At 39.0% G+C, this 13490-nt stretch overlaps 1 protein-coding gene across 10 annotated transcripts in view; it reads left to right on the top strand.

The window, feature by feature from the left end:
- FREM1 (FRAS1 related extracellular matrix 1) overlaps positions 1-13490 on the top strand; it is a 186862-nt gene that overhangs the window by 137112 nt on the left and 36260 nt on the right. For 8 of the 10 annotated variants that reach the window (XM_034663912.1, XM_034663917.1, XM_034663915.1 and 5 more), the window contains one exon: positions 5355-5532. In XM_034663912.1, the coding sequence (XP_034519803.1) occupies positions 5355-5517 (163 nt within the window). In that variant the 3' untranslated portion in view covers positions 5518-5532. Of the gene's footprint in view, positions 1-5354; positions 5533-13490 lie in introns of those variants that run through there. The other 2 variants (XM_002915932.4, XM_034663919.1) reach the window with 2 other exon arrangements.

Below are 13490 nucleotides of genomic sequence, written 5' to 3'. Positions count from 1 at the left end.
GAGGGTGATAAGGAAATCAGGCTCAAAGCATTTAAGTAATTGGCCAGAAGTCGTGAAATGAATGAATGGCAAAGCCGAAAGTGACCCCTGACCTCGTGACCTCAAAGTGAGCTCTCATCTTATTGGCTTGTGCCTTGGTGTGACTCAGTCACACGCCGGACCTGTTCTCTAGCCCTGCACCCATCTCAAGATGGTCCGCAGAGCTCCCAAACTCAGCTACACAGGACTCACGCTGTTCGAAAATGCCTTTGCAGACCACAGAATGCAGCCAACTTCTGACCGAGGCAGTTTCTTCACACATCTCCTGTCCTGACCTCTTTCATGTGCCTCCTGGGGGAGAAAAATGAACGTCAAAGGAAAAGTTGACCCACGCTGAAGTTCCTCATCACTCTGGGTCGCTTCTCCAGCTGCTGCACGATTCCAAGGACCGATTCTCCTCCTCCCTCTGGCTACCCTTATTCATTCCTGGCTTTGAAAGAGAAGGGACAAAAAGATATCAAACAGCAAAGAAATTTCTAACAGGCGCACCCTGCGATGTTTCAGCAACTTTTATGAAACAGCTTGCAGGGGAAGAGGTTGAAATTCTCGGCAAGGTAAAGTTTTCACGTTACCTGCAAGCCAGAAGTTGAAGTGTTTGTCTCTGGATAGATTGAAGAAAGTGCAAAGGAAGGGAAGGGAAATGGCACTTGTTAAGCTCCCACTGTGTACAGGTGCTCTATACATATTAACAAATTTCAATTTTCATCGTTTAACGTGAGTATAATAATTCTCCTCATTTTAAAGCTAATGAAAACTGAGACCTCGAGAAACTGTGTAACTGACCAGAATCACACTAATAAGTGGTTGCAAGATGTGTCTGACTCCAAAGTACTTGTTTTGGGTATTCAGTGTGCTGCCTCCTGGCTAAACACTGTTTTCCCATTACCACGAGAGAAAGACAAAATGGAAAACGCAGGTGTTCATAGCATGAAATTATGGAGATTAATAACATCCTCTCTGAATTTATAAATCTTAGAATACTCAGAAAAATATTTTTTAGCCTTTCAATTTTCTTAAGTCGTATGCTACTTGATTATACATGAAGATCTAGTTGGAAGAATAATTTAATCACAATTTTAGCTTCTATAAAACCTTTCACCGAGAAACTCAAAATACTTAATGAGTATTCATTAAGGCTCATTTAAGCCCTTTGAAGTACAGACTCCTCATTATTAACACTTTGGGAAGTGAGGAAACTGAGGCATAGAGCAGCTAAGTGCCTTTTCCACACACTCTTGTTAACCTAGATTAATGTTCCAAATCCCAAACGGGTTTTAATCCCAAGTCTTTCGTTCAGTTAATCGTTTCTTCATATAAATGACTCAAGTAGCCACAAAATGAAATATCAGAATGTGTGTGTGTGTGTGTGTGTGTGTGTGTGTGTGTGTGTGTGTGTGTATTTTTCACAGCAACACTACTGACAGTTTGGGCCAGGTAATTCTTTGTCGTGAGCTGGGGGCAGGCAGGGTGTACTGCGCATTGCACGATGTTAATAACGTCCTTGGTCTCTACCACGAAATGCCACTATCACCCTCCTCCCGGCTGTGACAATCAAAGCTGTCCCTAGACATTGCCAGATGTTGAGAATCATGCACATACCTTAGAAAATACCATAGCCGTGTGTTAAGCAATCATGCTTTACAGTCCAATGCTCTTTTGTCAACGCCATCCTTCCCGACACTCTAATAAAGTACAATCATAGCTAAAGATCCAGAGTAAGGGTTAGAAAGAACATATGAGGATCACCTCTCTTAGCATTTTTTCAAATTTTGTGAAATATGATGTTAATAGGGCCGGGGAGACAAAAGTTTCAGCGATCAACTTAGCTAGGGAAACGGTGGGTAAACAAGATCCCTTCAGTCGTTGCACAGATATCTATTGAGCACTGACTGTTTTCCAGCCACTCACCGGGGCACTTGGGAATACATCAGTGAAGCGAAGACCCCTGTTTACTTGGGAGCGTAGTTCATATCTAAATGAATGAAATAGTATGTTCTATATGATGCTACTTTGGAAAATGAATAAGTTGGTCAGGGTAAGGGGGAGCACAGATGCTGGGCTTTAGGGATAGGTTGCAATTTTAAATTGGGTGTTTAAATGGCTTTTCTTATGCTCATCAGCAAAAGTTAGAGAAACGTCAACAAAAATGTTATCTGAGAATCAACTATGTGAAATCTACAATAGAAGTGTAGTGTTAATATTATTGTGCCTAATATTATTACTTATAAATTATGTCCTATACATCCTTAAATCACACACCTACACACACACACACACACACACACACACACACACACACACACCTCTTCCCTTGGGGGTCCATTGTTAAAATATTTATAACAATATCACTGCTTATATGAATATATAAAATATAACAAGGCAATATGTAAATTTTAAATATGTGCTAAAGTTAAACAAAAGAAGAGGCATTAAACAGAGACAGGAAACAAAGCAAAGCAAGACAGGTTCCTTGTGCTGCACTTTGAGCTCATTTTGTGCGTGGCAGGAGGACCAGAAGCCTCATGACTTCTAATCCGATTTAATCTCCACTGATCAATCCTGTCTTCCATTCACAGTAGTGGTTGTTGGGAATTCAAATTCAGTTTCCCTATTAAATCAAACTTCCTGTTGTTGTCAGTACCTCACAGTCACTGAGGGAAGTGTTTCTCAACTGAGGATGACTTACTCATCAGGGACATTTGGAAATTTCTGGAAGCAGTTTTGTTTGGAGGGGCTGATGTGACTGTGTCTAGTGGGCAGAGGTCAGGGATGATGCTGACTGTCTTACAATGCACCGGACAGCTCTGCATCAAAGACCTATCTGGTCCCAATGTTAATAGTGTCCAGGTTGAAAAACCATGACCTAGGGGTTTAAGGAGTTCCCACTTCTTGCTAAATGACTTGAAATGATCGCCATGTGGGTTTCACATAAAGTGTGTCCGTAAACTTCATTTCTGACCTTAGATTGAGCTTTGCCCAAAGGCAATAGGACAAGGGAGGGATCATTAAAATGTGAAGATTCTATCCAAGCCTTGTGTACATGACCCCTACACATCCAGAGCTTTCCAGATTTCTCTCATGGGTGCCTGCATCTGGTTGTCTACATGATGCCCAGCATACAGCTGTGTGACTTCTTGCAGGCGGAATTTCTCTTTTCTTTCAGGTGTTTGTGTAGAATTTCAGCAACAAGCCTCAGCAATAGAAAGATCTCAAATTCAGTACTGCAGAAACCAAACGCATTCAAAACGTGTGTCACGCCTATCCTATAGGTGTGCGTATGCTTTGTGATCTAAATATTTTTTTCGAAAGTATATAGCATGACTTAATTTCGTGGCTTTTCAATAGATCTTGATTATTCATAGTGAGGAGTTTTAAGAAAAGAAACTAGAACGTTGTGTAATGACAACCTTATCCTGTAGGCAGTATGCAGCATTCTAATCGTGCATCAGGGAAATGCACGCACTTTCCCAAACACCAGAGCCCTTTATGCTTTGAAGCTGAACAGCGCTCTGCGTAGTCCCTTTATGGATCTAGATCAGCAATCAAATTGCATTTAGCTTTAGGCCTTGAGGTCACCTGGATCTGCAGTGACATTGATGAATTTTTGCTTCTCATGGTTCCCATTAGCAGCGGATGGATGGATGGATTCTCAGAAGATTGGACATTGAAACTCATTTAAACCTTATTGAGACTTAGCTGAAATCTACCCATCTTTATCTATTTCACTCATTCCCACTGCTCTTCCGTCCTGCCTGTTTCATCTTGCTGTCCTTTCTCCCAATCCATCTTGTTGATTTTTCTTCCCCTATTCACTTAGCAAGGTCCTTTAGGAATTCTTTGCCACATGTTATTTTTATTGGCATTTATACTAGCCTCATTGCTTGTTATCTTGTGATTCTTTAAGCGTAGACGTTTATTTCTTTATTTTTTGACTGTTCCATGCCAGATTTGAATTCTGTCACATTGAAGACCCATGAGGATCCCAATATTTCTAATACAAGGATTCTGTTTTCATGTCAAAATTTTATGAAACCCAGCATGCCAGTAACGATAATTTTCATATGATAAACATGTATGTTCATATAGGTTCCTGAAGCTCTGCCGTAATTACACGCTCCCACACTATGTTGCTGCCCTGGTCCATGGTCCTTGGAGTAACAGTGCGGTTAAGTTTATCTTGCTGGCGAACTTAGAGTATGTGACTGCGACACGTGATTGGTGCAAAGACGTGAAGTGGATATTCGGGGATAAACTTATTCTCTAATTATGGTCTCCAGCAAAGCCTGGAGAACCCTGTGAAACCCGTACTCTGCATGGCGGCGCCTAGAATTTCTAGTTGTGAGAAAAAAATGCATTATGTAAATGTAAATAAAATGTAAATGTAAATAAAAATGCATTAAGAAGTCTAGAAGAAAGAGCCTACATCCAATTGGAAGATTGGGAACCACTGAGGGGTTTGCAAATGTAGAATGAAAGGAACATGAGAGAAACAAAAGCAACGGAAGTGTGTTAAGTGATCATTGTGAAGATTGCTTGTGTCCTATACGCTCGTGCCTCTGATTTTCTCCAGTTTTCTGAAAGAAAAAAAAAAAAAAGAAAGAAACAGAAGAGAAAGAAAGTTTCTATATTATAAGGAGTAAAGTAGACAGTTTCCATCCAATGTTGGGCTCACTAAATCTGTGGGAAAAAGACTGCCCCTATTTTTCAGGCTTATTCAGTTGTATTGCTTTATCCAAACTCCATGTCAGTCAGCTCTTTTAAATGCACGGAAGAAGGAACAGATAATAGTTATAAAACCCATGCACATTGTAATTCCAAGGCACATCCTGAAAGATAACTAGTTATTAAATTGAACCCAAGTTCAGAGAAGGTCTGTGTCCGGAACAGTTCTTGAATTACCAGTGAAGTCCAAAAAATAAGAAAGAAGATTTCCTATCAAGGTACTTTCCATAAATAAATGTCTCCTTGAACTTCACTGCTCCTGGTTCCTTTCCCTTCAGAGGACTCACGTTTGAGTCCCTCTGACAGCCTTTCAACCTTAGTGTGTGTATTTGTAAAGTAGAACTCTAATACTCCTCCCAACTCACGGCATTGTTGTAAGCATCGGATGAGATTGTGAGTAAAAGTTGTTTTTGAGCTAAAACATACCAAATAAGCATAAGGAGTTTTTCGCACTGGTGTAGGTTGATGAACCACGCCTGTCACCAGGATATGAGCCAGTGGTTCAACCTCCTACCAAGCAGAGAATCCCTACAGGCATTTACTGTGCATTTTTTAAAAAATGGTTTTGCCTTTTCTTTTCCTGTCACGCACAGTTTGGAGCTGAAGTGGTCTCATATTGAATGGTCACAGACTGAATATGAGGTCTGCGAGAATGTGGGCATGTTGCCCTTGGAAATTACCAGAAGGGGATATTCCATGGACTCAGCCTTCGTGAGTGTAAAGGTAACAACTCTAGCATGCAAACTGTCAGGCTAAAGCTTGGGTCGCTGGTTGGTGCCTTTGATTATTTTCTGAAAAAGAAAACCAGAGTAACCAAGGAAATTTCAAATTGCAGGATTACAACATTATTTTAGAGTTTCTACATCCAACATTTCCTTGTCCTTCCGCCCTTTATCTAGCTTCATTAGCTCTTAGATAAGATATTTCAACCCCATTTTTAGTTTTTAAATCTAGTCATTAAGTCTTGAAGTTTGACTTTAGAGGGAGATATATCCAACCTGGTGAACTAGGGCCAAACTGCCTTGGAAGAGAAAGTTTGTATGCAAGACCTTCCATGCGGTCTCCAGAGCAAATTTCAACCCCCAGATGGCTTTCTCTTATATACCACCAAGATCACTTCCTGTGGCCTCGGTGGATAAGGGAAATCAAAGACAAACTTATCTTAAGAGTCGCCCAAGTTAAAATTAAGAGCGCACATATCAATCCAGGCTTCCAAAATACAAAGAATATTCAGTAATCACTTTTAGATGAGTCAGCTCGTTATTCCTTTCCATTGGCATGGATCATGGAGCACAACTTACGGCTTCTAGAATTGAAGGATCTTGTTAGGAGTCACTATCACAGTAACACTTCAAGAGAATGACAGCTTGAAAAGCTTTCACCAACTAAAAATGGTGGGTGAGTCTTAGAGACTCTGCTTCTCAATCTCATAAAAGAGGCAGTGATATTAGCTTCTGGAAAAAATGGCCATCTCCGTTTAGTCTCCATTACAATAATACATTCAAATCACCTTCAGAACACTGTGCACCTAGATTCTACTATGTCCACACTTGGTATTTATCTTTCCAGTGGGCATAGACTCTCTTTCCTGGATCCGTGGGTGCCTTATTGTTATTGAAACATCAGACAACTTGGTATGCCTATAATTTCCCAGCAGATTGTCCGTGCAAAAAGAAATCTGCCTGAACAGTTTTTTTTTTTTTAAAGATTTTATTTATTTATTCGACAGAGAGAGAGACAGCGAGAGAGGGAACACAAGCAGGGGGAGTGGGAGAGGAAGAAGCAGGCTCATAGCGGAGGAGCCTGATGTGGGGCTCGATCCCTTAACGCCGGGATCACGCCCTGAGCCGAAGGCAGGCGCCCCACTACTCCAATATTTTTAAATGCTTCTGATATAATAAGCCAGAAAACCTGTTTCTGAAGAAGTTTAATGAGATTAAGGGCAAATGTGACCAAAGACACAACAGGAGACCATGTAACCAGAGTTTTTATTTTTAAAATATTTTTAAAATATATTTTAAATATTTTAAAATTTTAATTTAATAACATATATTAAATATATAATAAAATTTAAATATAAAATATATTTATATAAAAATTTATATGTTTATATAAAAATTTAAATATAAAGAAATTTAAATATATATAATAATATATATATTTAAAAATATTTTTAAAACAAATGATCACAACAGGCATTTATTCCTTTTGGATCACTTTTTGTTTTTAAGGAAAATACAACATAAAAAAACCCCATACCCGCACTCAGCTGGTTGTAACATTGAGGATTTCTTTTATGGCTCTGAGTATTTTTATTTTTCTCACCTGCCATTCACCATCCCTCCTACTGGCCTACTGGCCATCAGGGTTGAAGGAGCTTCTCTCCCCAAAGGCCATGATAACTATTTGACTCCCTGCCTCCCACCCAATTGCACAGCTCTGAAGTTGTCATGCACATTTTTTAGGAGAGGAGAATGACTGTTTTGAAATTTTTTGTTGCTTTTTTCATTTGTAAAAAATTGTTTATTGTAAAGAATTCATAAGCTACAGAAAGGAACAAGAAAAAAAATCCTTCACAATCACACCACTCAAAGGTAACTACTTTCGGGGAACCTGGGTGGTTCAGTCGGTTAAGCATCTGCTTTTGGCTCAGGTCATGATCCCTGGAGTCAGGCTCCCTGCTCAGTGGGTAGTCTGCTTCTCTCTCTCCCTCTGCCCCTCCCCCAGCTTGTGCCCTCTCTCTGGCTCTCTCTTAAATACGTAAAATCTTAACAAAAAGCAAACAAAACAAAGATAACTACTTTTGGTGGCTTCCTTTCATTTATTCTGTCCAATTAAAAAAATGAGAGGATATTATATGTACTACCAAGCATATTCCCGGTTTCTACTCTTTATTATGAAAATTTCCTAGTGTCATTAGATCTTTCTTGAAAACATAATTTTTAAAGGCTGAATAGCACTCAGTGTCAGGTGGAGAAGGTTTTTAAATCCCCTTTTGGACTTCTGGTTTTATGGATTTTTTTTGTTAATTGCTATTATAAATTACATTTAGTGACCATATATGTATATGTTTATATATATGTATGATGTACGTATACATGTATACCCACACACATTTTGTGTACACATCTAATAATCTCTGCAGGACGTACTCAGAAAAGTAAGTTTTGGGTCAGAGTATATACACATTTTTAATATATATGTATGCCAAATTTCTCTCCCAAATTTCTCTCCCAAAAATTATCACTAATTTGCACCCCTACCAGCAAAAGAAAAAATGCCCACTCTTCCAAACAGTTAACACATGATGTATGATTATTTTTGTAAGTAAAAAAGGGACCTTGACAACCTGAGAGGGAAAAAAATATTTGATTGTTAGAAAATTCCATATAAAAATATATAGTGAAGCCTGATATTTCCCCCACTCCACGGCAACTGAACAGGTTTGTGTAAATGCTTCCAGAATTTTGTCTGAACATATAGATGAATAAAAATGGTACTATAGTCATCTCCTATTCTACAACTTACTGGTTTTTTGTTTTATTTTTTTTATTTTTATTTTTTACCAGTTCACACTAAGTTGCGGAAATTATTTATTTTCAGTTCCTCCTACCTCAGTTTTTAAAATTGCTGAATAATAGTTTGTTATATCATCCTATATGTCATCCTATACAAGACGATACAAGTCTTATCATGGCACTTACTTTTTCTTAGCCTGAGTGAACCATGATTTATAACAGTATCATTTTGGGGTACATGAAGTGAACAATTGAATGGTTAAGAGTAAGAGGAATGGAGACCATGGTCCTATACCTGTTTTCCAGTATGAGTGGTGAACTGTGCTTATCCATTCAAACCTGCTCCTTCTCTATCTTCCCACAGTCATTTGCAAGGTGGGCCAAGCTTCGTACTATACCTGAATGAGGCCCTTTGCAGTGTTTGAACCTCTATGCCTCTTGCACTCATGATTAATTTCCCATCCACTCGATATCTTCACGAATTGAGTCTACCTGTTTAGTTACCTGGTTCTCATCCTCAGTGAAACAAATACACAAATGTGTATAAATGATCACCTTTCATTTTTTTCTTACCAACGTATTTCTGGGTTTTTCTTTGTTTTGTTTTTAAGAGAGAGAGAATGCACGAGCAGGAGGGGAGGGACAGAGAGAGGGAGAGAAAGAATCTTAAGCAGGCTCCATGTTCAGACCAGAGCCAACTTAGGGTTCAGTCTCACAACTCTGAGATCAAGAGTCGGATGCTTAACCAACTGAGCTATCCAGATGCCCCCGTGTTTCTGTTTTTTATTCAACATTTATGCCATTTGGCAAAGATGTGCCCCCCAAATGTTCAATGCATTCGTGATGCATATCCTTATGTATATCTTTATAAGCTTTTTTCTGTATATCACCAAACACTGGGAAAATGGAAGAATCCTCCTCTGGAGCTAACATTAAGTTTGCATTACATTCTTGGATCAGTTTTAATATATTCATTCAACAAATATCCCCTGGGCTGCTCTTACGGTTCAGGCACTGTGCCAGGTGCAGGGAATAAAGGGAGGTGTAGGGTGGAGACATGATGTCTACCGTCAAGGAGCTTATGTCCTAATAGGAGAGTCAGACAATGGACAATTAACAAAGCTGAGTCAAAATTTACAATAGAAAGTTAGCCTCTGTTCCAGGCATTATGATATTTACTGAGGATACTGTGAACAAGCCAGCCGTTAGCAGAAATGAACAAATGAGGAGGATAAGGAATCTGAAGTTTGGGCTAGATTATCATTGTTAACCATTAAGACCCTATGTTGCTTGGAGATGAGAAACCTTTGTATAAGATTGTATGTAATTATTGACTATCCAGGTTGACCAGTTGGACAAAACAGCCCCCTACATCACACACTTGCATTCTGCTTCGCAAGTGGGGCTCCTGAAAAATGGCTGTTATGGAATTTACCTCACTTCCCATGTGTTGAAGGCATCCGACCCTGACACCGATGATAATCTGATCATTTTTAAGATTTTACGAGGCCCCCAGCATGGACATCTGGAGAACGCAACAACAGGTACTGCCTTCCTTAATCCTTGTAATTGCTCATCTTAAAATACCCCGTAGCTGGCAAGGCTAGAGAGTAATTTAATTAAGTGTAGGCCCATTTGGTAAACACTCCCCAGGGCTTACTGATAGATGCAGTTTATAAATCAATATTGGTGCTAAAGAGGGTTTGAAGCTGAGCTTTCCTAAATTCATCTTGAGTGGGAGAATCAAATACTGATACACAGCTGTTTATTGTTCACAATTCTTTTTAACAACCAGATCATAATATATTCAGAGGAACACAGTGTCAGAACCGGTTTCATATTTGTGACTAATTTTTTTTCTATCAGGAATTCTAAATGATGTCAGTTCATTAAACAACAAAAAATAATTGGGAGGGGTATAATGGTTTCTTTGGATTGTATATTATTTCTTCTTTAGGAAGACAATGATCAAAATTTGCCACTAAAAAGGGTGGCACAGAATTAGAGATTTATTACTGTATCTTCCTACTCTCCCTCTATTTTTATATTTTCTTTAAGGCACAATATTTCTGAGCCAAAGTAAATTTTAAAGCCTAATTTAAGCTTATTGCATATGAATTTTAAGATACTTGCAATAATGTTAATTTCTTTAAAAATATATACTTTGGCTGTTTTAAAAGCTGTGCTTAAAATAAAATAGCCATAAAATTTATCAGCTTTTATTTAATATTTTGATTCCCCGTGAAATTCATTTATTTCTTTCTTGTAGGTGAATTTATCCTTGAGAAATTTATTCAAAAGGACTTAAACAGTAAGACCATTCTTTACATCATAAACTCATCTTTGGAAGTGAATTCAGATATCATGGAATTTCAAATCACGGACCCCACAGGGAACTCTGCCACTCCTCAAATGTAAATTATTTTGCTTATTCAGTGGTCCTGTACACAATGTCCAGAATATATCTGATTATGAATGTGAAATAGTCTTTTTCAAAAAAATCCAAAGATTAATTGGTAGGCCATTTTAGAAGCTTATCGAATTTATTTTGGAGAAAGAATTTTCTTTCTAATTTGTGACAATGGGAAAGCCGGTAGCCTTGTAGGGTATGGGAATATTAAAAAGTTAAGGTATAGAGGTGCTGATCATTCATATTACTCATGGCAATGCATACACTCTAGCCCACAGAGTGGTTTCTGTCTTGATAAGTCACTCACATCCAGGACTGAGCTTGCAGGCTCATGGACAAATCGTGCAGCAAGAGGTCACTCTAGGACTGCATTAGTAACCAGTCTTTGAAAATACCTACAGCAGGAAGAATGAGGTAGTCAGGAAGGGTCCGCAAAACATCTCTTCCCTCCAAAGAAAACAAAAAAAACCCTCCCAAATGATTACTTGTGACTGCTTCTATAAGTTAATAAACTGATCACAGATAAGATGAAGACAGTGTAAATGGGAAAAAAGACTTGAAGAAATACTAAGTGACACTTCGAAATTGTATGAAATGTACAGCAAGGGTAACAAATCCTCGCCATGAACAAGATGAACAGAACATCCTCATATTTCTGACTGGGCCCCTGTCTAAATTTCTCTTGACTGTAGAGCTTGAATAACTCACCAATCATCAGATAATCACAGACAGGCTAATGAGAGTTCGATTCTCCTTATGCTGTGTTTTTCTTCTGAAATTTGACACCCTTCCCAGTCCCCTCATAGAAAAGTTGCTCATTTATCCTAATTTCAGTGTTTGCTATAACCTTGTCAAACCACACATTGTAAGTGAGTACAACCCCTTTATGGACCTTTGATGACAGAATATGGACAAAGGAAGAAAACAAATTCACCTCTGTTTCTCTCCATTCTTTCTTTTTCTGACTCTGAATTGTAGTTCCAATAATTGCCAGCAGAGGTCTCTATAGTCATTGTTAGAAGAATGCATCCTCATAGCAAAATTCATTCCCAGAGTCCCGCCTCCGTTTGACCTCTTAAAGGTTAGTACCTGGCCCAGATTCATAACCTTCACAGATTTTTATTGAGTAACTATTATATGCCAGGTTCACAGTTCTAGATGTTGGGGAAATAGGCATGAATAAGGAAGATCTGGGCTTTGACATTAAAATATAAGCATGAGGTTGTAAAACTATAATGGAGGACCACCACCCATTAAACTGGTCTTATCGAAGAGAAATGATTCCTTGGCATTGCAATCTTTATAGAAAATACATTATCTAACTGCAATTTCAGACGAGTGTCTTCTAATTCTCAAGAAAATGGAAAAAAATATCCTGCTCTGAAATCTTTAATAAATTGATTACATTTGCGTTTTAATAATTCAACTAAAGAACAGGACTCTTGACCAGACTTGCTGGTGACCTAATGCTGACCGCTGCTCCTCCACATGTGAACGTAGCATGGCTGACAGGATATTTTTCTCCTGCAGTGGGCTAGATGGATATTGCTTCAACCGCACACCCTTTTCATTCCTCATTGTTTACCAAGGACGTTGCTTTCGAAGATGATTTATGTTGTTAAAGAATTCTCAGATTCATAGGAGAAACACAGAAGAATTTATAACCTTAATTGAGGCTATTTAAAATAGACTCCTGCTTCCGTGATATCAATTTTCATGTCCCTTGCTGAAGAAATTTCTAGATCAACTTGAAATGATTGGAACCAGTGGAACAAGACGATATGAAATATGCCTACCAGGGGTTAACCCAGAAGTCATTTCGATTTGATTCTGAGATCTTTTGTTTTCTTTAGGGTGGGTAGGGAGAGAGAGAAATTATTCAGCACTTACCTTTGTAATTTGGGAATGGTATAATTGTCCCTAACCTCATTTGCAAATAGATCATTTTTGGAACAAGAAGCCCATTATTCCAGTAAGAACCAATGTTGTGAAGAGTCATCTTTCCAAAACAGCCCACAAGAACCTAGTTACAGGTACAATATATATTACAGGTATTTACAGTACAATTGTTTCTACTCCGTTTTTTTTTTTTTTTTTAAGATTTTGTTTATTTGGGGGGGAGAGAGCACGTGAGTGTGCGCACGCGCACACACACACACACACACACACACACACACACACACACGTGGTGGGAGGGGCAGTGGGAGAGGGAGAAGCAGACTCTGATGCAGGGCTCAATCCCAGGACCCTGGGATCATGACCTGAGCTGAAGGGAGACGCTTAACCGACTGAGCCACCCAGGCATCCTCTACTCTGTTTCATTGCTCTTGAATCATCACAAACTCCAATGAGTTAGGTACCATCACAATCCAGAGTTTATACACAAGAAAACTGAAACACGGAGATAGGAGGTGACTCTTCTAGGCTCATGCAACTAATTAGTGAAGGAGCTGGGATTCAGGCCCAGGAAGGGTGGCTCTCAAGTCCATGGTTTTCCTTATTGCACTAGAGACCTTCTTGCCCACTCTCAACAAGTCAGCTAAACCGGCCTACCGGGAAAGGAGCAGCAGACTTAACTCCCTGCTTTATCTCCAGTCATTGGCCACCCAGGCAGCAAGAAAGGAGGAATACATACTCTTCAAGGACTTTAAGTTTTAGGTTTTTTTAAGTAAATCACAGTTATTAATATTAATGTGCGCCCCATCTCCAACACACTGGGAATTATGGTATAGATAACAAAAAGCCACTGGACTTAGAGCCGAAGAACAGGGCTCGAACTTTGGGTCTGCCATTGACCTAGG

This window comes from Ailuropoda melanoleuca, chromosome 7 (assembly GCF_002007445.2).
Source record: "Ailuropoda melanoleuca isolate Jingjing chromosome 7, ASM200744v2, whole genome shotgun sequence".
In the NCBI taxonomy this organism is placed as follows: domain Eukaryota; kingdom Metazoa; phylum Chordata; class Mammalia; order Carnivora; family Ursidae; genus Ailuropoda; species Ailuropoda melanoleuca.
The sequence above is the reverse complement of the archived record's forward strand: the minus strand, read 5'-3'. Positions and strand labels throughout refer to the sequence as shown.